This window comes from Thermobia domestica, chromosome 17 (genome assembly GCF_964235325.1).
Source record: "Thermobia domestica chromosome 17, izTheDome1.hap1.1, whole genome shotgun sequence".
Classification (NCBI taxonomy): Eukaryota; Metazoa; Arthropoda; class Insecta; order Zygentoma; family Lepismatidae; genus Thermobia; species Thermobia domestica.
Window position 1 is genome coordinate 93,423,170 of NC_137470.1, and position 26,794 is coordinate 93,449,963.

The 26,794-nt window shown below is 36.2% G+C and overlaps 1 protein-coding gene across 6 annotated transcripts in view; it reads right to left on the minus strand.

The window, feature by feature from the left end:
- LOC145673891 (uncharacterized) overlaps window positions 1-26,794 on the minus strand; it is a 286,927-nt gene that overhangs the window by 179,090 nt on the left and 81,043 nt on the right. For all 6 annotated transcript variants that reach the window (XM_081743687.1, XM_081743688.1, XM_081743690.1 and 3 more), the window contains exon 5: window positions 12,349-12,554. In XM_081743687.1, the coding sequence (XP_081599813.1) occupies window positions 12,349-12,554 (206 nt within the window). The remainder of the gene's footprint in view (window positions 1-12,348; window positions 12,555-26,794) is intronic.

Below are 26,794 nucleotides of genomic sequence, written 5' to 3' on the forward strand. Positions count from 1 at the left end.
CGCTTAGAATTCAGCTGGTTAGAAGCAAAATTAATTTATGTGCCTAACATTGGGGTCATTTTGTATTCTAGTATCGTTACTATATTTTTGTCTTGTGAAGGACGTTAGCAATATGGCACAGAATTACAATAGGAGGGCCAGAGATTTAAATTTTCCTTCGGGACATAATAATGAGGGAGAAACCTCTAGTACAAGTAGTGATGAGTTTTTGGGGTACTCATATGAATTTGAAAACCCAATATTTGAACGTGGGGGTGTATTTAGTCAACCAATTACCCAACAAAATTTCAGTGGCGGAGCCGGAGGCTGTAATGAAAATAGGAGTACTATTCAAAATACCTCCTTTTCAAATAATTTGACTTTAAATTTCAGTAAACAAGCTTCGGATGGTGTTTATCGAGCTCTAATTAATGAAATAAATTCACTTCCTATCATAGATGGTTCTAATACGGAACTAACATTTAAATTTCTACTGAAATTGGATAGTATTGTGAGAAGTAAGAATTTACCTTTAGATTTAGTTCTCATTGCCTGTCTTTCACGTTCTAGAGGTGAAGTTCAGGAAATGATACAGGTCCTTATCGGTGGTTCTTATTCGTGGCAAACTATTTGTAGAAGAATTATGCTCAGATTTATCTCTACTGTTGCTCGTACCCAGTTCATGTCAAAATATTTTTACACAATGCAGAGTGAAGATCAAACGCTTTTTGAATTTTCAGATTTTAAATTAAGTATTATTAACGTCCTTGACATGTCCTTTAGCGAAAATGCTGTGTGTGATCTAATATGTAACATGGTCTGTCCTTCTGCCCATATGTTTTTGGTAGAACATGGGATGCCTAATACGTTTGAGCAATTAATGTCTTTGTCAGCTAGGTATGATATGTTGCATAGGTATAAGGCCGATTATTATAAACTGCGAACACCTGTTAGGGGAAATCGGGATATGGTACCATCCCGGAAATCGTCTGCTATGGTCGGTGTTAAAAATACTCGAGATCAGGTAATTATGCAATCAAGGCAACCCACTCAAAGGTGTTATTATAACCCCCCTCAATTATTTGGTAATGTTGATCATAATGGTGGGAATAATCAGACATGTGTAAAGGATAGTGTTCAAAATTGTAATTGGTCAAGGGAAAGAGAGGATTTATTGGAAAATACCCCCTTTTCGCATAAACTAATTACTGTACCGGTTTATATAAAAGGGAAGTGTGTAAATTGCATAGTGGATACTGGGAGTACTTGCAATTACATTAGTAAAAGATATTTTGAGAAATTGAAGAAACAGTGTAAAATTAAAGTGGAAAATGTGAGTGTTCAGACTGCTGGACTAGGAAACACACAAGTTTCGGTAAATCAACGTGTTCGTATTTACTTTAAAATGGGAAGACAACAATTCTCAGAAAACTTTTACATAGTTGAAGCAACAGACTTTGACATTTTGCTAGGGAACTGTTTTCATTCAAAATTTAATGCAGTTATTGACATCTCCAATGGAGTGTATAAGGTCCAATCTCGAAAGTTAGTTGTTCCTATTCGAGAAACCTCGTTATTAGCAGTTACTCCTCGCTCTTCCCTATCTACTTCTAGGGAAGAGGTCAGTGGACAGCAACCAGCACGCTCCTTTGGTTCGCCGAAAACTTTACCTCGCCCTAGGCCTACACAAAATTGTTCGAACACGATTGGAATGTCAACGTCTACTCTGCCGACTTCTGTGGCTCCAGATGTCTGTAGGAGAGATGCCGCAGTTGGAGTTTCCTTTGATCGGGAATTGGAGATGCAGTTTGATCATTCAGTTTTACATCCGGAGGTGTCCGAAAGGGAAGAAAGAAAAGGTAATTATACTGTTTCATCAGAACTTTTACAAACATATCCTGAATTACAAAATTATGTTGATAACTTAGTAGAAAAATTTAATGACGTAATTACAACAAAGATAGGAAGGGTAAAAGATTTTACATATAATATTGAATTGACAGATAACACTCCGATTCGTCAACAACCGTACCAAATCCCCACTAATAAACAAAAGGAACTTGAGGAATATATTCAGAATTTGGTTAAAGAGGGAATTGTGGAGGAAATTGATTATTCCCCCTTTACATCTCCCTGTTTCTTAGTTACAAATGCTGATAAGAGTAGGAGACTCGTAGTGGCGTATGGTGAAATTAATAAAAGGATAATTGCTCAAAGTTTTCCGTCTCCGAATATGGAAAATGTAATTTCTAGCATTTCAAATCATTCGATTTTTTCAATTTTCGATATCCGAAGTAGCTTTTATCAATTATCCTTGTCTAAGGAATGCCGAAATTACACTGCTTTTGTAACCAAGAATAAGGTTTATCGTTTTACAGCTTGTCCCATGGGTTTAACAGTTTCTCCATTCGTTCTAAGTAATATAATGAATAAGGTGTTCCATGATCTTGTTGGTAAAAATCTTGAAATATTTTTTGACGATATTTTATTGTTCAGTTCGGATATTGAAAGCCATAAAAAACTGGTTGAAGAGGTATTATCTCGTCTCAGGAAATGGGGTATTACAATTTCTCCCAAGAAAACGCATTTATTCCAGACTAGTATTAAGTATTTGGGTTTCCGTTTTGAAAACGGTAATATGAGTATAGATCCTGAGCGAGTAAAGGCGATTAAGGATATACCACGGCCAAAGAATCGGAAAGGAGTCAATAGAATTTGTTCATTCTTTAATTTTTATTCTAAATTTATTTATAAGTATTCAGAATTAATAGCACCATTACAAGAACTGAGGTCTACTAAACATCCTTTTAAATGGACAAAGGTTCATGATCAAGCTCTTCAAAATTTAAAACAAGCCTTTTGTGAGCATGTGATTTTAAGAGTCCCTGATATGAACTCTAGTTTCGTAATTCATTGCGATTCTAGTCTTCGTCATTTTTCTGGGGTCCTTTCACAATATGATGAAAATGGAGATTTACGACCTGTTTCCATGTTCTCAAAAGCTATTCCTCCATCAGATTGGAGTAAGAACATTTACGAATTGGAGACGAAATCTTTATGCCTTTGTTTAGAAAAATTTGAATACTATTTACATAATCCTTTTGTAGTTTATTCTGACTCTAAAAGTTTAACTTGGCTTTTGACTAATCATAAACGCCAGAGACGTTATGGAACCTTACTTGAGAAAATAGCTCGTTTTAAGTTCCGAATTGTTCACATAAGGAGTATGGTCAATACAGTCGCGGATTTTCTGTCCAGGGTTGGAAATCATTTAGAATTTTATACCAAAGATGAAAATGTAGTAGAAGTGGTAAAAGATCGAGGGAAAAATGTAAATGTTTCATTTTTCAATTTCTGGAAGTATCCTAATTTCAGTGAACCCTTAGCAGAACAACAGCGAAAAGATCCACATCTGAAAGAGATTATTGATAAGCTAGAACGAAAGGAAGAGGTAAGCCAATATAAACTTCAACATAATATCCTGTTGAAGAAAACAAAAGGGAAAGGTGGAAATGGTTTTCGAGTCGTTATTCCTCCAAAATTAATAAATTCTATAATTGAGTATACGCACCAGCCTTTAGTAAATGGTGGTCATATGGGTGTAAGAAAAACAATAGCGAAAGTATCTTCTAGGTATACTTGGCCTAATATGGTTGAACATATAAAAGAATATATTAAAAGGTGCCATATTTGTCAAACCTGTAAAGAAAGTGGTTCAAAATCAATGGGAATTTATTATTCTAGGAAAATTAAACATCCAAATTATGTTTGGCATATTGACACGGCGGGGCGTCTTCCTAAAAGTTCAGGTTACGAATATATCTTGGTAGTAACTGATTCCTTCAGCAGATTTATTATGCTAGAACCTTTGAGACGTTTAACATCAAAAATTATTTGTTCTAAATTGCTTGAACTGTTTTTGCGCTATGGATTTCCAGGAAAAATCCTTTGTGACAACGCTTCTTATTTTTCTTCAGAATACTTCAGCCAATTCTTGTATACGTATGGTATTCAGGGGATAAAGACCTCTCCATATAACCCTTCTCCGAATCAATCGGAGAGAACGGTGCGTTCGGTGAAAAATTTGCTCAAGGCATATGTTGATAAGAGTCAAAGGAATTGGGCCCATTTACTATCAAAGATAGCGTTTACTATCAACATGAGCCAAAGTGAGAGTATTGGAGTCGCACCTTGTGAAGCTTTTATGGGAAGGAAGTTTTTTCATCCTTTGGATGCTAAATGGTTGATGGATCTTGAGATTTTAGATGAAGATCAAAATAAAGACCAGAAATTCGAGAATATCTGTAATAACATTGAAAGATCCTGGAAACATAGCGAAAGGGTTTATTCGCAAAAACATGTACCAGTAAACCTTGAAATTGGTGATTTAGTTTTGGTAAAACGGATGTTAAAATTGTCTGCTGAAAAGCACTTTAATCCTAAAATTGCGCCAATTTATGGTGGGCCTTTCCGTGTTCTCAGTAAGCCAACACCCAATACTGTTTGGTTAGAAAACATTGAGAACCCACAAATTAGAATTAAACGACATGTTAGGTTTTGTAAAGAATATGTCCCAGCTGAAAATGTAGAAAATAGAGTTAATATAAGCAATTAAAATGTTAAGTGATGATATTTTGTTTATTTGTACAATGATTGTTGGAACTTTTGGTGTTTGTTTTTTTATGTTTCATTTTATTCCTGCAGGAAAAAAGTATCATCCATCATCCTTGTGTTTGTCCTCGTTTTGTAATCGTCACTGTTAACTCCATGTACTCCTGTGAATTGGAAATGAATTGTAAAGAAGGAATGACCATGAGGTTTGAAAAGAAAAAAAAATGGAATTGGGGTAATGTACAATTCTAATAATTAATCTTTGTTATGGTTTAAAAATTTATCCCTCTGACCCCAGGGAACTATATATGTTACGATTAATTATTATCATTGTTATTTTCTAATTGTAAATGAAACCCCCTTTCAATGTTTCCGTCAAAGTAGACTGGCAACCCTGTTTTGTCAAGCTACTGCGTAATGGCTCTCTCCCGAGCCAGGCTGCGCGATTGTGTAGCTGACGTCATCGGGAAGGCTTCCTCTACGTGCAAAACACGAGGCGGCGTCCTGTTGACTGCTGATCGAGGTAGGGTAATGTAGTTCGAATGAGTTCTTTACATAAAATAAGAATGGGAACGAAATACGTAAAGTTATAGTGACTGAATTTAAAAAGTAATTACTTCTGTTTTGAAACTAGTGCTTTGGAAGATTGAATATGGCAAATGAACGGTGAAAATAGTGACAATTTAATATATTAAGTCGTGTTCTAATCATTGCGAGTAATTTATTGAATTCTTGTTCCATTATCTGAATTATTATGTGTGACTTAAAGAGGAGGTGGGAGAGTTAGTGAAGGGGTCCTCTATGTTAATCTCTTTTGGCATTTTATTTTTATTCAAAATTTATAGAGGATTCTGTCACTGGCTCTGTTCACTGTTTCTCTTAAGGTAAGCTTTATGATAGTTTCAAAGGGAAGAAAAGTCAGAGTATTTTTAAGAATTCTTGCTTGCCCTCTCCTTAATCGGAACCTTGAAGGAGGATTTCATACAACAAAAGGTAAAGAAGTTGTTAAATAACTTTTGTGGAAAAAAAAAAAAAAAAAAGTAATCATTTGTTAAAAGTACCGTTTGATTGATTTGAAACAAGTATTCGTTTCCCAGTTCAAGGCTGGATTTGTTTGTTCTAGTAAAGTGCTCAAGTTCAGTATTAATATTCGGGATTTATACCGTTATTTATTCATGTTTATTCTTGTTGTTTTCTATATTCATTTGTTATAATAAATTGTTAACTACATTGAATTTGGGAATTCACAATTTCAAGAAGTAGATTAGATCCTTTCCCCACTGATTGGGTATTTAGAAAAAAAAAAAAAAAAAAAAAACATTTTTAGGAATAAGGGAAAAAGGAATTAAAGTGATTATTTTTGGAAAGTAGAATTGCTCCATTACCCATAGTGCAAAAGTAAACTTGTATTTCGGTGGAGTTGTCCCGTGGTCACTCCTTTGAAAAAAAAAAAAAAAAAAAAAAAAAAAAAAAAAAAAAAAAAAAAGTTTTGAAGGTAGGGACTAGGGTTGGTCTACCGAAGTAGAGGTTTACATGTTGCACTGAATTATGTATGTTGTGGTTCTCCGCAACAGCTATAAAATACCCTCATATTCACTTTGGACCCCTCCCGAAATAAATTCCTGCGTACGCTACTGCTTATAGGTTTAATTTCAGTAGATCTCCAATTGTTTAAAGGAGCTGGATTAACTTCAAAACTTTTGCGACTTATACTGCGAAATTAAGCTACATTTACGCTTGTAAGACAAAGTACAAAACAGACTATGCGTTAAAACAAGTAACAATATTACGTGTACATCCCGTGAAAGAGTTTGTTCATATAGCATTATATATTTTTCAATTAATATTGAAACCGGAAGTGGTCGTAGATTTATAATACTTCCGGTTTTAGTAGAGAGGTTAGTGCTTTTAATTTATAATATGAGTAGTTACTGTAGTTTCCAAAGCATCTTCGTTTATACTTATACCCAGTTCCCTACGGGACCAACCCCGCAAGTTTCGTCCAGACCTGAATTGAAATATACAGGGTGTTTCAAAACAACACCGACGTTTGGCTGGTGATTCCTGACACCACGGTAAGACAAAAAGTATAGACCATTCTGGGTGCACAAATGCTTCCTTTTGGAGTTACAGGCTGCCGAAAACATGAAAAAATGAACTTTAAAGGTCAATAGCTCCAATACTATGGGACCTACCAGTCGGGTCAATACTTCACTTACGACCTAATATGCACGCCATCCAAAAATACATGTTTCAGATACTCACACAATAATATTTATAGAGGGAGTGAGTTTGGCTACGGGCATATAATTTGAAGTACTCGCCAACTACTCCTATAAAAATTGTTACGGAAATACCGCAGGATTCTGAAACATGGATATTTTGATAGGGCACATACTAGCTCCTAAACAAAGTCTTGACTGGACTACGATATGTCCCGTAGTATTGCAGCTATGAACTCTTTTTTTTAAAACCTATAACTCCGAAATGACTGATTTCTGCACCCAAGATGGTCTATACTTTTTTTGTCTTATCTTGGTGTTAGGAATCACCTCCCAAACGTTGTCTGTATCATTTTGAAACACCCTATATACAATTATTGTATAGTTGTGCGTGTTTTTCGTATCAGTAATCTTTTTTAAGGTGTATCAATTTGCAGGCATATTACTGATCTGTACGATTATTTAGACATGCATCAAGATAATAACACTCTAGAATGGATTAAGGAATTTCAAGAAAGGGAAGTGAAATAAAATAGTATCATAAAGTAGACGACAGCTCGTAAAACTGCACACCATGCTAATTAAGTAGTGATCAGGAACGATACTTTCCTGTTACACTTAAAACTGTAAATAAATAAATACAAGTTGAAAATTTAGTGTCAGTTTCCTACACTCAAGAATACAAATTACACGTTATTCTTCCACAAAAAGTACGCCACAATAAATGTTACCTGTTGTTAATACATGAGCTCGTAAATTATGGGAATTATATTTTAGAAATAAGTTATCGTAAAGTTACCTGAATAACAACATTATATTAATTTATTTTCTAAATTTTAAAGTGTTTCAACCACACCAACCAACATTCCACCACTTCAAAGTTTGGAATATCAACTAGTCTGTTACTACATAAAATATGTTTAAATTATCTTTTCGAAAACATTACTTAATCTTTGCTGATTGAGAACAAAATATTATGTTTACCAAAATCAGTAATGCACAAAAGAACTAAAGATAGTCGTATGGATTATATATAATATACTGTGACAGCTGATTTCAAAATTGGCTTGGTAGCCTAGTGTGCTAGGGCAAGTTTCCTTGATACTTATTTTGTAAATTTGAGAGATCATTTTACCTGGTTCAAATCCCACTGTGTTCTACAATTTATTTTTTCCTCCTCCGATCTAATTGTATCATTAATATATTCATTTCAAATATGTATATCATACTGTATAACTATTTCTTTTTTAGAAAGAACATTAAAAATTTATGTATCTCGCTAGATTGCGGTGAGGCATTATGAAAGCATCACATCTAAGCATTGAAGCAGAGTTTATTTTTGGACATTGTAAAGTTTTCTTATCTGAGTCATTCTGTTTTTAAACAATTGTTTATTTCCGATTCATTACAAAACAATAAAATTACACTGACTTAGCTACAATATAGGTATTTTTGTAGAAACTACATATTTGGATTAACTTTGTAAATATTTGCTCTTCTGTTCGCAAGTGAACTTTACTTATTTTGAACCGACGCTAATAGATGGTGTTGGTATCAACGTTATCGGCTTTAACTGCCATCTCGAAAGAATAGATGTAACTATTTGATGGAAGATTAACTGTATGGTTCTTCATCTGCAATACGATGTTGTCATATAGTGCAAATCACGTCTTCAGACGACCATCAGAAAGGTATGCAATTATATAAATATATTTTTGTTTTATTTTGACCTGTAGAATAATGCTCTGTGATCCGTGGGCGCCATTTTTAGAACACCCGATATATGTATGTATGTATGTACACCTTAATCGAACTTGTAATTAATGCTTCCAATTAATCAAACCGGAAGAGCATTTCCTTCCTGGACTCCAGTCCCAATTGAGCACCATCGTGATTATATAATTAGCGTACGCGTCTTTAATGCGGGAGATCCGGGTTAGATTCCCGGCGAGAGCTCATGTGGCTCTGTAGCAATGGCGGGTTGTAGGTCTACGTCACATAGTTTCGCTGGTGGATGGGACGCTGAAATTTAATCAATCAATGAGTCAATCCCGTCCCAGTCTGACAAGAGGAGAGACGATAAAAATACTGACTTGATTTGGTTAGCATACACCAAAGGGTTTTTTTTTCTCATTTTTGTTCTCGTTATTTGTAATAATTAAATTATGAATAAGGAAATTAATATTTTTGTGTGTTACTTGCGTTTACTTCAACGACGTAATTAATTTTCTAAATACGATATAATGATTATTTAGGAGTAGAAATATTGTTAACTTCTAGAACTCTTTTAGGAACTGTATAATAGCAACCATTATTATTAATTACAAAGGAAGACTACCCGTCATCTCCCATGTAATTAAGTTTTAAGTTGGGAAACACTCCTGAAAATTAGATTTCAACCGTAATGTATAACTAAATGGTATATTTATTTATCCATGAAAGTCTTCAATAAAATAGCATGACACTGCACTATAATATCCATGCCAGTTAAGCATGGAAAATATTTGTTATGTCGTTATATCATTTGTACTTGATGATGTTTGTTTGGATAGTTTTTCTTACTCCACTTTCAGATAGTTGTCCTATTAAAAGTAGTGAATTTATAAGGACAATAAAAGCACTGCATTCTTTCACACTTGGGCAATATATCTTTTTAATCTAATAGTAATATTGTGCTTTTAAATAATTGATATGTTTTACGCGAAATCTAGTTAGAAATCTTTTTGGATCTTCACTTCATTACATCGCAACAAATAGCGGATGACTGCTGTTTGCCATACTGCCATACAGCTAAAAAAAAAAAAAAAAAACTATTCAATTGGTAGCGAACTGATAGCAGGAATCACATAGATTTGCCATCAATTGTCCCTCTAGTGTTAACTTCAGTAACTGATATATTCGTTTCACATGGATGTTGTTTCTCCTATTTGTCTTGTGTTCTTGATCCTTGATGTAATATTCAGTATTACCCTATGAAGTCACTCTTTTGACAATGAATTTGAATTGTAAGTCACTGGTTCATTTATACATAGTACAAACTGATGCTAAGTAGCGTGGTTTTCGTTTTTCCTACTCATCTTCACAGGTGACTTGCCGCAACTGAGAAGCTTCCATACTACACGGTCTTCAGCTAACCTCTTTGTCTTCATGTGGTGTTTACCGGGGAGGATTCTCCTACTCAGATTTGTTAATTGGTGTGTTTTCGTAAAAGTCTGTGAATTTACGTAGCAAGTGGAAAATGTGCATGACAGGTTATCAGATGCTATGGAATCGCGGGTGTGATCCCCTATTATAGAAAGGGCATTAACTATAGTTTCACGGATTATTTCATTTGCCATTCCTTAATTCATTGCTCAAGGTACGGCAATCTTGAAACCATGTATTCTGCGATGAAACCTGATATTGCCACTTCTAGGAAAACGATCGAAACATCACGATTCTATGGCGAAACGCGATGTGTCAAGTGTCATGGTGTGAGATGAAATTTGGAAAGATGGCTGTACATGCTGCGAAATACATCAATGTATTTGAAGACTGATAGCTACCCTTCTTCGGAAAAGGTGAAATATCGCGGGACTCCATGCAGTTCACGGATGATGGGTCATTATATCCATACGGCAAAGCTAAACACCTCTCGAAGATCAAAATGAGATTCAAACTCGATCATGGTTCGAATACGAACCCAATAGAAAAAACTTTATAAGGCTAAACTTGCACAAATACCCAATAATAATTTGAGGCATTCTGTGCTCACCGAATACTATGATATGTATAGTTGAATATTCACACGTTACAAAAGAATGCTCCTACCAAGTACTAAAACCAGCAACAAATGGTTCCTTGTGTGCACTGGCAGTAGAAATGATCGCAGACTCATTTTCGGATGTCTACTTGCTTATCTTAACGTAATATGCAATGAGCATTATTTAATTAATTATTGTAAACACTATGTATGTACTGAGTATATTCGTAATTCATAAATGATACGGCCCTAGAATATTATTAAAATGATAAGTTTTCAAATAAATAATGGCCTATTATGAATCTATGCAATAAAAGTGTGTTGTAAGATCTGTCTCCACTTTCTTAAAGCCTGATATGAGACCTTTCTGGTTTTCGTCCGAATGAGAGAAGAAAAATAGATATCAAAACAAATGCTTTATCTAGAGATTAGATAATATTTCTTTCCTGATTATTTCATGATTCGTGTGCAACAGGGGTTAACATAAATGCCAAAAGAAATACCATAATACTAGGTTCACGGGAGGAGTATTTATAAAAACAAAACGTAAAAATTTCGTCGTATGTCTTGAACTATGTCAGTACAACTTCCAGCTAGTCACAGGTTGTCATATTGTCAGTCGTCAAGATTATCTGTACCAGCTCCTAACAGCTTAGTTCTTTTTTTCGCATACTAAAAATAAACAAAATCACTGTGATTCTTTTAACTATCAAAATCGAAATATAACTATGTATTTTTCGAGTAATAAAACCATCTCACCTCCATTTGTCTGTACTGTTTGATACATGTGTGTAATTTAGTTTCAACTCTCTCATGTAATGTATTATTCTTTTAGCTAATGGGCAAATCCCGACGCTGGTTCCAATACCTGTGTTTATATTTCCTACATATGTCCCACTTGGTGTTGGTAGACGCCATTATTACTGAAGTTGTTTGTGAAATAAATACTTTTATATTCTATGTTAGCAGTATCTTTTCCAGGCAACTGTATGTATTCAGTACGGAAAATTAGTCCCCAAACCTGATCTAACCACTTCTTGATAACTTTTATTTTTTCGTCCTATTTCAAATAAGCATTTCTTCTTGACTTTCTACGATCACCGAACCAAAGTTCTACATAAGTTTAACTGATCATGTTGCTTTACTTTAGCTTACGATACATCGCAACAGGTGATTTGAATTTAGGATTTTACACACATTGCAGTGTGAAAAACAGTTATTGAAATAGTACAACGAAGAAATTTAGTTTAGATCTGGATCGTAAGATAATTTTTTTTACATGTCTTTTCTATCTTTCCAAAAATTTGATCTTAGACGGCTATTATTCGGGAAACCACGTTACAACGTAATTGCCCCGCACCAATTAATAATTGACATTCCCAGGAGGCCATCTAAAATTTCTTGAAGTTATTGTAAAGCTTGTTACTTTCTAATTCACCTACAGGAACGCGACAACGTAATTTGAAAACAGCTGTTATCGTAGCGGTTTATTATAGGACCTAGGGCTAGCGGAGCAGCTACCTCCTCTGTTCTCAAAATCCACATCACGAAAATCAGAAAATTTTACATGAAAACGGTTTATTACTTCTGTGATCACAAGCTGCTTTAATAATAATAATAATAATAATAATAATAATAATAATAATAATAATAATAATAAACACCACGACTAAATATCAATTAAAATGGAATTAGTCCTAATCAGGTTTTCAGCTTTGTTTATCTTCACCTCTTGCTGCACCTTCTTACACTTCAAATATATTTTTATGCCATCGACAAAATCGGAATACTTACTAGGTTACCAGAATTGTATCCATCCATGCTATCCTGAGACCCTTCGCGTGGTTCGGAATCGGTACTCGGTTCTTGGGTACTATTTCCTAAGGATCCGTTGCTCCGAGCGCTCTCACTTTGTTCTTGCTGGCAGGATGGTTCGAGTTTAACAGCGGACGGAGACGGTATCAAGCTGATCTCACTTGTTAACTCTTCGGAAGTGCGTTCTGAAATGACAAAACAGATCACATTACAGTTTCTGTTATGAATTTAGTAATATAGGCGCTAATGTCTTTCTAACCTTTCAGAGAGGTCTTCCCATAAAACATATGGATCACAGAAATATGAACATCTTAAACGTAACTTATTGAGCAAGTATATATGACACATCATATATACATAAATAGGTATGCAATGTATTTTCTCTAAAATATTTCACAGAAAATAAAGCATTTCATTCTATTAATACATGTGAAAAGTATATATATATATATATATCAGAAGGCAAAAAAGTGCTAAGCGCCAAAATGAAAATTTCTCAGGAGAGTTTGAAAAACGAATGAAACACTAATTAATTCCGATTCTTTCTTTGTTCTAGATTTCACGTTTTCACTGTAGACCTTTCATATTCTCTCCTGCCACTTGTCTCCTTTCTGGATAACATAAAACATGAAATGGGTAGCCAGGATATACGTTTAGTTAGAAGTGAAGGAAAGTGGCGCTTAGCACTTATATTTATTTGTTTAACCTTCGATGTAAAACAATGTTGTAACGACGAATATATGAAACTGTGACTAACTACTAGCAGGCTATCCGTGATTTTTGTTGTAACAGCATTCATTTCAGCAAGTTCCCGCAACAAATCAATTTATCAGCCGAACGAAGTGTAATTCAACATACGGTTAAAAATTAGTTTAACAGTTATGTCACCAATCTCGAGATAGATCAAAGGTCACGAAGCTTGTGTCATGTTTCAGGTACTGAAAAATACGAACATACTTGACAGATACAAGTATAAATTGATTATGTGTGAGTATTGAACTAAATATCTCTTCCATTTGATGAACTCAAAACTGTTACCCCTTACCTCTAACAGGTCACCTTTGATTTTAATTGAAATTACATAAAATTCACCAGTTTCCGTATCTAATATAAATAAAATAAAGGGTGAGAGAGAGAGAGAGAGAGAGAGAGAGAGAGTGAGAGTGAGTGTGTGTGTGTGTGTGGGGATCTGACGAGTGGACCGAGAGTTACCAAATTTTGGTCAGGGGTACTTTGGCCAGGGCCCCAGATCAAGACGAAGCCCTTTTCTCAAATTTCGAACCAGGAGGTCCAGGGGGGCAGGCGTTTACCGGAACCGGCTTGGAAACCAGACAAATTGACCGAGAGTTACCAAATTTTAGTCACGAATACCTTGGTTCCAGGCTCCAGAATAGAGTTAAACGTTTTCGTCAAAATTCGAACCAGGGGGGTCTCAGGGGGGCTTTTACCGGGACATGCAAAATTAGTAGAAAATGACCGATATTGGTGTCTAATTCATAGTTTTCGCGGTCGCTGAAATCAATGGTGAAACTCAGATCGAATTAACTTCCAAACTCACGCTATTCGGCTCGGTGCTAGGGGTCACCGGCGAGGGGGGGGAGTGAAATACAGACACACACAAAAGTAATCCAAAATGACCGATATTAGTGTCAAATCCATAGTTTTTGCGGTCGCTGAAATCAATGGTGACACTTCCATTAGCGAGGACTTGCAAATTTAGTTACAATTGCATGCGGGCCGGGAGTCAGCGGGGGGGAAGGGGGGTACGAGACATGTAACAATAGCCCAAAATCAAGGTCCGTCGACCCTACTGTTCCTTTCCTCTTTTAAGGTCGCGTTATAACTACCCTTCTTTGAAAACCGAAGATGCAGTAAAATTGTGACGCCCCGGCGGGAGCAGAAACAGCTTTCGCCCAAGGTCCTTGTCATTCACCCTTGCTTGTTTCTTTGATTTTTGCAGGAAAGTGAGTGATTCTTGCTTTCCTGTATTAAGAAAACATTAATTACTGTAGTGCTCGTGTTAGCCTATAAGCATGTCGAATTGTACACTAAGTACTTGTCACAATTATAGTAGAAATACTACGGGTTCCAAAGTTATTTATCATGTATTTCCCTCGGATCCTTTGCGGAAAGTTTGGCAAAAGAAATGCTGTCGGAAAGACATCTTTAAAGTTGAAAACGCCAGCGTCTATTCCGATAATTTTATTCCCGAAGCTTATGGACATAATTTAAAATGTGAGCTTCTAAATATTCTACCCAAGAAAAAGTTACAAGATGTGCCTTTACTAAACTTACCATTACCATACGGAACAGTGTTGATGTAAATAATGAAATAATTAAATGTACGGAAATTAGGTGTTTAAAGAAAAAACAAATCAGACATTGGGGTGCAGCCAGATGAAATACCTATTGTGACTGAAACAAAAAATAACTCTTTGTTTATGTTATTTTCCGTTTGTTCTGTGGAGAGTGAGGGGCATAAACCAAAAGAAAAGCTCTCCTTTTTGCGTAAAGAGAACGAAAAACTGAAGTCTAACAGTGTGTACAGAGCCAAAATAATATGTTTACAAACGAAGTTAAAAGAATTGGAAAGTAAATATAATAAAGAATTAATTTTCCAAGGCCAGTTCTAAAATATAATATTGTGATCGTTTCAATAAAGTGGTTAACAACCGGGTGATGATATATTACGAAAAAGTTTTACACTAGGCCAAGTATATATGCTAATAAATGGCAAGAAAAAACTAAGATGGATTGATTAAGATATTCGTGCATTAACGCAACACGCCTCATTGATAAATTATACAATCGTCTGCGGTTACAAGTTCGAATCCCCGTACCCGATGTGTCAACATTTCGACGTTGTATGCAAAAATTACCGGTTTTTTTTCTGGTATTCTTACCCCAGTTTTGAAAATTTTGACTTAGCAAGGGCGCTACTTAAAGAGTGTGGAAACATTTTCGGTGCTTATATTTGATGAATTGAATGTTAATGGACGCGCATGTTATGACCAAGAGGTTTATTTATTCTTAGGACCACACATAAATGTCCAGGTGGCAATGATTCGAGGCTTAATAGATGTGTGGAAACAGCCAGTGCATTATGATTTCGATAAGACTATGAAAAGTAAAAAATTACTCTTCTAAACCATATCGAAAGTTGAAGTCTCAGGATTCAAGATAGTTGCGATTCTTTCGAAGTTCAATGGTGGCAATATGAGGCTATGTGGTGGTCTCGTTTCACTTTCTTCCAGGTGGATGGAAGCAATAAAATAGTATAAAGTTATATTTCGAACATTTCACAAAAAACTGTGAATCGAAGAAAAGAAAAAGAATGTGACTGGCCGACCGTTTTATGTCCTAAGAAAGACAATTCGCTCTTGAAACTATTCGACAAGGCTAAGACATACTTCAGAATTCGGTTTTTGAATAGAAAAACACAGGAACTCCGCAAAAGGAATGTTCTTTAAGATAGTGGATGCAAAGCTATTCTTCAAGTGCTACTCAATGCTATAGTGAGTACATATTGTACCTGTATGTAGTCTATTTTTATTGCATTTAAAAATGTGTTTTCCTTTGCAAATCGCTACGGCGGAACATAGGCTTAGCACACGATATTTGTCCCTGCTTCATCGCGGTGACGTCACACTACAGCTGGAGAAAGTGGCTACGCAGAAACAGGGAGTTATGAAGGGACCTGTAAAAGCGCGGAACAGTAGGGTCGACGGACCTTGGCCCAAAATGGCCGATATTAGTATCAAATCCAGTTTTGGCGGTCGCTTGAGATCAATGGTGATACTCCCACAGGCGTTGACTTCCAAATACAGCCCCCGTGCGAAACATGGGTATATTCAACTAGTAAAAAATAATTCAATCAAAAATAGTTTCAACCCAAGAATAAAATCACCAGTGAAGGAGAAATCAGAGGTCACGAAGTTTATGTGTACCATTTCAGGTACTTAAAAATACCAACACACACCAATGACGGAACAATAAAGTGACCCTGATCTCTACCAGGTCACCCGTAACGTTGTTTGAAATAACACAAAATTCAAGAGCTTACTATGTAAAGGTAACTTAATCGAGTAACACGTAAATTAACAATATTATGCCTATCCAATGTTTAATGTAAATTTAAAGTCAACAATGTTGAAAACGGGTAAAGGACACCAAGCATACGTCTCTTATTTTTGATATGGAAAAATACTAACATTATTGACTGATTGAGCAATAAATGAATTATATACGAATATTGAAGTAAAAAATAACATTTTCGTTACTCGAACTGGAAATTGTAACATTTATTGGAATTCATTTGATTTCAATGTTGAGTTTAGCATCCCTTTCAACAGTGAGGCTAGATGAGACGTGGGCCTACAGCTTAACATGGGACCCGAACAAAAATTCAGCAGCTTCTATAGAAATTATTTGAGTAAGTTGTATCAGCATATAGATAAAGAACCTACCCAAAGTTTAGCACAAGAGTGAGAACAAGGTTACCAGTGTCAAACATGGTAAAACACCACGAAGTCTAGATGTACTTCAGATAAAGAAAAATTCCAACTAACTAGATGGATAAACCAATATATTAATTATGTATGAAGATTAAATTTAAAAAATAACACATCCGTTAGATAAATTGAAGACTGATTTCTGGCTGCAGTTTATACTATAAAGCAACTTAACCTAAAAAGCTGCAGTGAAGCAAGCATATAATGGACGTTAAAAATTATTTTGGTCAAGAAAAAGCTCATTAAACCAATGAGATGAAAAAAAAAATGCAAGTGCCTTATTTTAAGTACTTACCAGTAGCGCTCTGCGATATCCGGATTTGGTTATAAAAAATCGATATCGAAACTTAATTGATAATCGAAAAACGTCGAAACTATCAAAATACTGCGATACAGAAAATACAGACAGAAAACTAAGTTCATCTTTTGAGAAGTTGTAACCGACAAAAACCTAAAAACTTAATGAGACATGGCATTCTATATACTAGGTAAGGGGATTCAAAACAGCATGTTGTTCCTAACTGGCGCCTCCTCTCAGCTACTTTCACGTTTCAGCTACTCGCGCCAACGGAGTGCTTTAGTGGCGACACATGACTATCTGCTATGCTTTGGTCTGCCGTAAGTAAAACTGCCGGCCACTTAAGTACCGGAAGAGGTATGTAGTAGCGCATTAAATGCTACCTGAGTAGTATTGGAAGAGAAATGTAACAATAAGGAATTAGATTTCTGGGCTTTCACCATCTAAGGACATGTTAGCCGGCCACGTATGAGGAATTACGTCCTCCAGCGATCACACTATCCGAGGAAAAGGAAGGAAGCGGCCTGGTATGAATGAGAAAAACGCAGGAAAACTTTACTGAGAATGGCTGGCCTGAGAAAGCTTTTACACTTTTTCGACCGAGTGCCCCCATTACGAATCGAACCAGAGACCGTAGCACCAAAGGCGAGAGCGTCAGCGACTACGACACGCGGGGTGAGAGAAATATAACAAGTACCCATACGAAGAGGGTAAGTTAAGCAATGCTTACATGTGTTTGAGTTCAGTATAAAACATTTAAATTGTGTTATGGAAATAATTGGCTTTCCTTACTTTTGGTGATTTAATTATAAAGTTAATTGGAAAATGCTTGGAAAGAAACCATCAGTTTACGTAAGTTTCTGTGAAGAAAAAGCATCATTTGTACTTTGAAATGAGGACTTCTTTATAGCGGTGAGACGGATGTTCAAACCTGTGTTTCACTTTTTGTATTCGAAATTGTACCTGTTATCTACCATTTTAAACGGTTTCTCACCGCCTAAAGGAATCGAACTAGAAGGCGGAAAAGAACGAGAGAAGTGAAAAACTTCACGTTTGCTTTAGAACCATTTCATGTTCATGATATTTTCCATTTATATGCCTTATATAATCATTCAAAGGCTAAAAACTTCCTATTATTTTGCTGTATTTTGTTAGTTATTCCTTGCAGATTGCATGGTATTCTATATTCTCGAAACTTTTGAGTAATGTAACTGCAACGTGGAAGAAACGCAAGGAAGTCCTATTTAGAACTATACTTCAGGCCTTCAGCCCATTCTTACGTGGGACATTTTACTCAAGTTGGAATCCTTTTGTGCACTGAACAGTTTTAACAGTTATTTAACTTTTATCCTACATTTGTGGGACGTTAAATTCTGTGACGTTGCATATGCTAGACAGGCACTTTCGTTACAACACGTACAGTCCGTTTTTCGAGTCTGACTTTTCAGCCTATATGTTGTTCCAAGTTCTCCAACCTTCTTGCACTATTTTCTTTCTTGTTCCACATAATATTATGTAAACGTTTGGATTCGTTTTTTATTGTGATAAAAGTTTGTTTCAGTTGGATATATTTATTCTATCATGAAAAAAATACGTGTTAATGAAAGTTACTGAAATCAGACCCTTTTGTAAGTTCTTTTGGAAGTTGTTATTTTTTATAAGGAGGAAGTTGGATTTTCATCCACTCATTAATGAAAATTTCTTCTATTTTTCATTTAAGTTTGGATGAGCCATTGTCTCATCTTCTTACGAATAATATCAAAATGTGACAGTGTGACTACAGGGTTGTGGTTCTGTCCTGTCTTCGGGTGGTAGGTTGCATAGAAAAATATTTCGGTTCCTTAAGTGCTCTAATGGCATGTTGTTACTTAATGCTACGAGGACTGTCCAGGAAGTAACAGACGTTTTGAAATTTAAAAAAAATAACAGAACGAACAAACCAAGTTGTATTAAATACATTTGAAAGGTACACTCTTAAGCTATCTTTCTACATAATCGCCATGCAAATTAAGGCACTTATCATACCGTGACAACGTTTTTCAATACAGTCGAGCTAGAAATCTGCCGCCTGCGATTTGAACCGCTGGCTTACACCGGCATGCAGTTCGGCGTTAGTATCAAAGCGTTGTGCGGCGAACCGTGTCTTCATCGCTGGGAAGAGGTGGTAGTCGCTCCGGAAAAAAATCTGGGCTGTATGATGGGTGGTCGAACACCTCCCATCCAAAAACCGTCCAAGAGCTCTTGGGTACGCTTGGCCGTCACTCATTATTCCATTTCCGTACACTTCACATAGTTTGCAATGGATTTCAAATTGACTTGTGCTGTTTGCCAACCAAAACCTAATCACAGAACGCAACTCATAAGAGGCGGGATTTTCTATTGTAATGCACATTGTAACACGTCACAGAGAGCACAGTAAGAGCGTCACAGTCCTCATGCTACCTCAGCTGGATGCGTACTGAGTGTGGCAATGTTCTGACACCAAAATGGTGACTCTAGCCCCGCCTACTGCCTCGATAAGTCAAAATGTCTGGTACTTTCTGGACAGCCCTTGCATTATCCGAGTTCCCATACTCTTTCCCAAAACAATTTCCATGACAAATCACCAATTTTCCAGGACTTCGACACAGGAAGGTATAACAGGATTGCAACTATAGGTTCAAAACTCTCAACAGTGATACGAAAAGTACAGTAGCTTATGCAGTGAATATTAATACAAGTATATTATTAATACACAATAATTAAATACACAAAGCGGAGCGTATTAACTTTTTTTTTTTTTTGTCTCCCAAGTCCCTTTATGTCCACCCAATCCACCCACATCCAGCACATGTATTTTCATTCTTTCTACATGACATTTTAATTGTGCACCGAACAAATTTACAAATAACAAAAATTAATTTCGTACATGGCATCTCCATTACGTGACAGTCTAACAGATATAATTAGGGAAGAAAAAGGAATTACATTGCAAGTTTTTCAACTGAGTATAGTAGAGTTATGTGATTTCCTCATCTATAGCCATAATCTCTTTCTTCTTTAGCGAAGCTGTTCTACAGATAGAATTTGACTTTGTCAATAAAGTAAAGCAGGACTTCTGCTCTGCTTCATGTGCAAGCTGGTTTGCTTCAGGCTTTAAAGCTTCACCCGTTTCCATCAATTTCCTTTTCTTTCTCTGTAACTGCCGTACATTTTCACTTATCTCTTTCCTCTTGCTCTGCATTTGACCTTCTCTCTCAACAGTCCTTATTTTCTTCAGCTTTGCCATGAAGCGCTGCCTTGCATGGAAGGCATGATGCAGCATTTCCTTCGTAATGTTGATAGAAGTAAGATCTTTATGAGATCTTCCTATGGAGGATTGATACTTGTACAAAGCACAGTTTCTGGAGGGTAGTGCTAATGAAGACAGCATCCAAGAATGGGTTGACAGAGTAGTGGATAAAAGAAGAGAAAAGTTCTCCCAGCTAAACACCCTGTTGGGAGAAAGAAAGCCCACCAACCACCCACATATGCAGGATCATGACAAATTATTATTCAGTACAAAAACAGGAATAACAAACAAAAATAGCAATCAATTAAAATCTTCATTATAGTTATGAAAAATATGACATTTAGTATTTCTGTAAATTTCAAAGACAAATTCATTTTGAAGGACATTTCCAGGTTTTCCAAGATTTCGAGAACGAGTAGGAACTCTGTATTATTATTCGGGTATTTTTAATGTGTATGTGAAGGTGCATGCAATCTAGCTTACGTCATAAAAATAAAAATAAAATAAAGAGAATTACTTCAGTTTGTGTGATATTTATACGTGTGCTTCTTTTGTTAAATAATATTGCTTCTTTGGATATACACGAGACTAAATATGACAGCTCATAATGATAATGTGGAATCAGGTAGCTCAAGTGTAGATGAGAGTTACCCTCAATACGGCAAGTTCTTAAACCTTATGTATGGGAATGCGATGTCAGCGTCAGGATCCCAAAGTCCTCCCTGTGAGTGGCTCTGCCCAGTATCAAAGTAGTGCAAGGTATAATGTTTCTTTTGGAAGTAGAATCTTAATGAGCGAGGAGGTGAAATGTGTTGGGATCCCTTTGAAGATGGTCCTCTCTTTAGAAACATATATTTTATTTTTAATAAATTTTCTTACTGCCGGTGACTGGTGGGAACAACACCGAGCAAACCTTTAAATTCTTGTTATATTTAGGTTGTATTATTCACAAGAAGAACTTCCCACTTGATTTGGTATTATTTACCTGTTTAAGCAGAACAAAGTGGGAATTGGAAAAAGAACCGTGGTCAGCTATTTGGCAACGGACCATGATGCAATTCATTTCAAACAGCTCGGACGCAGCTAATGGCCACCCGATTCTACATGATAAAAGTTAACCACCAACTGAATGAGTTTGTAGAAAATAAGAAAGCTATCGTAAATGTATTCGATATGTATTTTAATGAGGAAGTTATATGCGATTTTACTGTTAACATGATCATGTCTACAGCCTATAAATTTATGTATGATCATGGCATGCCTGGGAGTTAGGAAGAACTATGATCTAGCGTCTCGCTTTAATGTCATTTATAGGTATCATTCAGACTTTTATAAAATGGGTTTAAATCCCGGGAAAGGAAAGGAAACTATATATTCTTGTAAAAAGGTCAACCCATATCATGTTGCATAATCGTCCACCAGCTGTTCCTTGTGAAAGTTATGGCCAAACTTGTGAATCTACTGTAACCTGTTTCGAGGATATTCCGTCTACTTGTATCCGGTACCTTGTAATGTAAAATTTTCGAGTGTTAATGCTAACTCAGTGCAATTATTACTGCATACTCGTTTGTATGTAGTTTTTTAAAAGGAAAACCTAAGAATGCTGTTGTTGATACGGAATCAGAAGATAATTACAAGAGTAAACAGTATTTCGAAAAATTAAAGTGATACAACATTCATGTTAATAATGTGAACATAAAAATACTCGGAGTTGGTAATTCCAACTTTTCCAAGGGGGGCGCGGTGGCTAAGTGGTAGAGCGTTCACCTCCGGTGCTTGAGGTCCCTGGTTCGATCCCAGCTCGCGCCGTGTGGACTTTGTGGTGGACAAACACCGTGCTCGTAGGTTTTTTCGGGGGTTCTCCCGTTTCCTCCCACTTAATTTCACCATTTCACTCATCTCTCATTATCACCGTCTCCTTTAGTCTAACCGGCATAACCGTGGGACGCTAAACTTAAAGATTTCATTTCATTTTTCCAACTTTTCCATTAGTTAACGTGTAAAGACTTGTCGGTAAATATTAAGTTTTCTTACCTATTTTACATCATTGGTCAAATTCTCCTTGGACGTTTTTTCCATCATAAGCATCACGCTAGTATTGATAATTCTTGTATGTAATATAAAATACAAGCATGCAAATTGACTGTGCATATTCAGCGTGTTTCACCTAGTGTCTTTAGTTCTTCTGGCTCTGCTCTTTATACTTTTAGAATCCGTGTTGCCGAACCACAGCCAATGAGCGCAACCGATTGCTCGGGAACATCACAGGGCCTGGATACTTAGCTGATCGTCATGCTGCTGTACCTAAAGTAATTTCAGTGCATCCAGAGGTTGAAGTGGAAGTGGACAGCAGATCATTTCACGAATCCAACAGTAATTCCAAGGAAACTGACGAATTTAAAGAAAATTGTGTAGTACCTCAACTACTCCTCAATCAAGATCGTTTTAAGCTCTCATAGCGATGTCATCTCTGACAAGTTGGGGTGTGTTCGGAATTTCCAATATAAAATAGAGAACCTGACACTACTCCGGTCCGACTCCAACCTTACCACCTTCAGAACCACAAAAAATGAGAACTATATGAGTATTTGAGCAATTGGTTAATGTTGAAGAGGTCCAGTACTCTCTGTATTCCTTCCAGTTTCCAGGTAAGAAATTCTGAGAGAAAAGACTTGTAGTAGCGTACAGGGAAAATAAACGGGTACTTATACATAATTTTCCATCATCTAACATGGACAATGTTATTTCCAGTGTTACCAACTGTTCCATATTTAGTAAACTGAATTTAAGCCATAGCTTCCATCAGTGTTAACTGAGGATAGTAAAAACTAAAATTTCCAGTATCTTTGCTTGTCAATCAGTATCATAAATTCGGGATTCGTACTAAGTAGTTTGATGCCTAAATTGTTGTATGATTTCACTGAAAACCATTTAGAGTGTTTCTCAACGTATTAGTTTCTAGCCAAGATACAGAAACTCAGAAGAAAATCTTACATGTAACACTTCCCAAGTGTAACACTCCGATTTTGATAAAATTTAGCACGTAGCGTCTACACATGAAATAAATGATTACGTGTTTTTTGTTTTTTATGGGAAAGCAGTTTTAAGGGGGCAAAAGCACCCAACCAAAATTTTGCAAGTTGACACCTGAAAGGAAAGAAGAAGTGGACTGAAGTGAATGAAATTGTGCACAGATATTGTAGACGTAAAATGAGGGAACACGTGTTTCGTGCTTTCCTGGAAAAAACGGGTGAGTGGGGCACGGACCCCTCCAAACCATTGATCACGAAATACCAAAAGTGCTAATAACACCATGTCAGAAGTACCTAAAGGACATAAAGAATTACAACGAAACTTTGCGTAGTGACAATACGCAAAAAAGAAACAAATAGGTGTTTTTATTTTATGAGGAAAAACTGTTTTAGGAGGCAAAAGCACCCACCCGAAATTTGGAAGTTGACGGCTGAAGGGCAAGAGGAAGTGGACCGAAGTGAATGAAACTGTGCCCCGATATTTTAGACGTAAAATGAAGGAATACGTGTTTTGTATTTTACTGTAAGGAAAAAAAAAAAAAAAAAAAAACGGTTGGGTGGGGCACATATCTTCTAAACCGTTGATTACCAAATATCAAAAGTGCAAAGTATACGTTAGAAGTTCCTAAAAAATATGGAGAATTCCAACGAAACTTTGTGCACGGACAATTCGCAAAAAATAAACGAACACGTGTTTTCAGTTTGTGCGGAGAAACAGTGTTGGAACCAAGGTCCCTTTCGAAAAAGGTAAATATTACTACAGTAGCACAGGAAGGAGTGGACCGAAGCAAATGAAATTGTGTGTAGATATTGTATATGTAAAATAAGACCTTTCGTGTTTCCCAAGTGTTCCCGTCCGATCAGCTTCAAATTTGCCATATCAACAGTAGACAGTAAATAAACTTTTTTTTTTTTTTTTTATGCGGAAAAATATTGAAAAGGTTAAAGGAACCTCCCGAAGTGCTATAAAATATGCTATACTGTTTGTGCTTACTATTACCGAGTTACTGAAAGGTTGCCTCTGACAGATAGCTACACATGTTGTAAACAAAACGAGAGGGAGGATTGTTCGCCAATCACAGCAGTATTCTTTCACGCTGTTGCTAGGCAACGAAGGTCATTGATCGCGCTGTTGCCGGTAGTTGAGACGACTTGTTAAACGTCTTAAGTTTCTCGCCAGAGCTGCTGTCTCTGTTGCGGAGCCTCTGGCAACACCGCCTCCAATACTCCATGTACTCTACCCAACTGTCAGAAGCCACCTTTCCTTGCGCACGTAGTATTGAAATCGGAAGGGGACACTTGCGAAACACGAAACACCTTATTCTGCATACAAAGTATACACACATTTTCATTCGTTTCGGTCGACTCCTTCTACCACCCAACGCTTCGCTGCACCCAACCGTTTTTTTTTAATGGGAAAATACAACACACGTATTCCCTCATCTTACGTCTACAATATATGTGCACAATTTCATTCACTTCAGTATTCTTGCCTTTTGGGCGTCAAATTTCAAAATTTTGGGTAGGGGCTTTTGCCATTTAAAACCGTATTTCCGAAAGAAAAAAAAATCTCGTCTTCGTTTATTTCATGCGTAGTATCTGCCTGCCAAATTTTATCAAAATTGGGGTGTTACACTTTGGATGTGTTACGTGTTAGTTGAGGTATTCGAGACACTTCATAAATGAAGATTACTGTCTCTCCGAAGAAAAAACTTTGTCGCTTCAATCAAAAATTAAGTATTTTGGATTTGTCTTTGAAAGCGGTACCGAGAGAATTGAGGAAAGTAGAATACAACCTGTCAAGAATATACCTCGGTCAAAGAACCGTAAATCAAATGTTAGAGAATATACAATAATAGTAATCAACAAAATTGGGTCCATTTCATATCTTAAGTACCACATACTCTAATATAAGTCGGAACAGGATCACAGGCTTTGCTCCTTTGAGTTGTTCTAGACCGTAAGGTGTATGATCTCCTCGAAGCCAGGTGGTTGATTGAATTAGATATCCTAGATGACTATCTTGAAAAAGAAAGGAAGTTTGAAATAATTATTGATAATATAGAAGAGGTTAAGATATGAAAAAGTTTGTTCTCGGAAATACCTTCCAGTTATATTTGGAACAGGGGATGAAGTACTTATTTTTTTGTAAGCTTTCTGTTGAACATCACTTTAATCCCAAGTCGGCTGATTTGCTCAAGTCATCTCTTATGATTTCTAAACCGACGCCTTATACGGTGTGGTTGGAAGATTAAGCGTCATGTTAGTCATTCATAAGAGGTACGTTGTGCCCCGTAATGCTGATGGTAATAATGTTGGTAAAAGCCTGCCTTAAAATTTGTACTCGTATTGTATTTGTTTAAAGAGATATACGTTTTCAGAAATTTTATTCTGCAGAAAGTGTTCCCATAAATGTTCGTGGTTACAGACATCAAGGTGTACGTCAATCTATCTGATCTGTTTTTTCGGGTATGTCAACAGTTGTAAAGGATGGCCATCTACTTCGCAGTTAGGCTTTTTTTTTTTTTTTTTCATCGTCACTACGGCTGGTCTATAGTTGTTGAATGTATGTAAAAGTTTGAAGAAGAATAGGAAGAGAGAGAATGGAAAATGGTAAAGTAGGAAACCTTTTCTTATGTTCTGCTTTCCATTATTGTCTCATGTTATAGATTTCAAAATCTTTCTAAGGGCAGGGAAATGTAATCGTTTAATACTTCCCAGTGCCTGGAAGAATAAAGCTGAATAAACGCTGAACTCAGTTACTCCTTGTAACTTTAAACTTACGATCTACTTCGGAAGAGCAGTAATTATTATATACTTCGGCTAAGGTTCTCTCTGATCGGGAACCTAGTATGTTAAAAGGAAAGAATCAAATAGCCTGAGTGGTCGAAAAATTGGACGTTTTCAATACTTGTAATACATAAAGACAGTAGATGTAGATCTTAAATATGGAGAGTTTACGATTCTTTTCTCTCTAAATTAGTAAACGTACATCCAACAATGCAGGATGTGAATGAAATGTCAGCGAAAACATAAGAAATTCGGATACGTTACCTGGATACTCAATATTTATTGTACACTTCCAGCAAACGATATATGAAAATATAACAGATGAACATTTTCACGCATTAAGCGAGATATTAAGATATATGAGTGATTAAAACTCCTTAAATTTTATCACAAGTATTTATACCCTTTCACTGATATTCTCCATTGGTGTCCCTCTAATACACTGTAAATCGCTTCTCTAGCAGGAGGGAGTATAATTCAGGGGATCACTGGGAAAGATGGGATTGCTGAGTCCAAGAGCAAT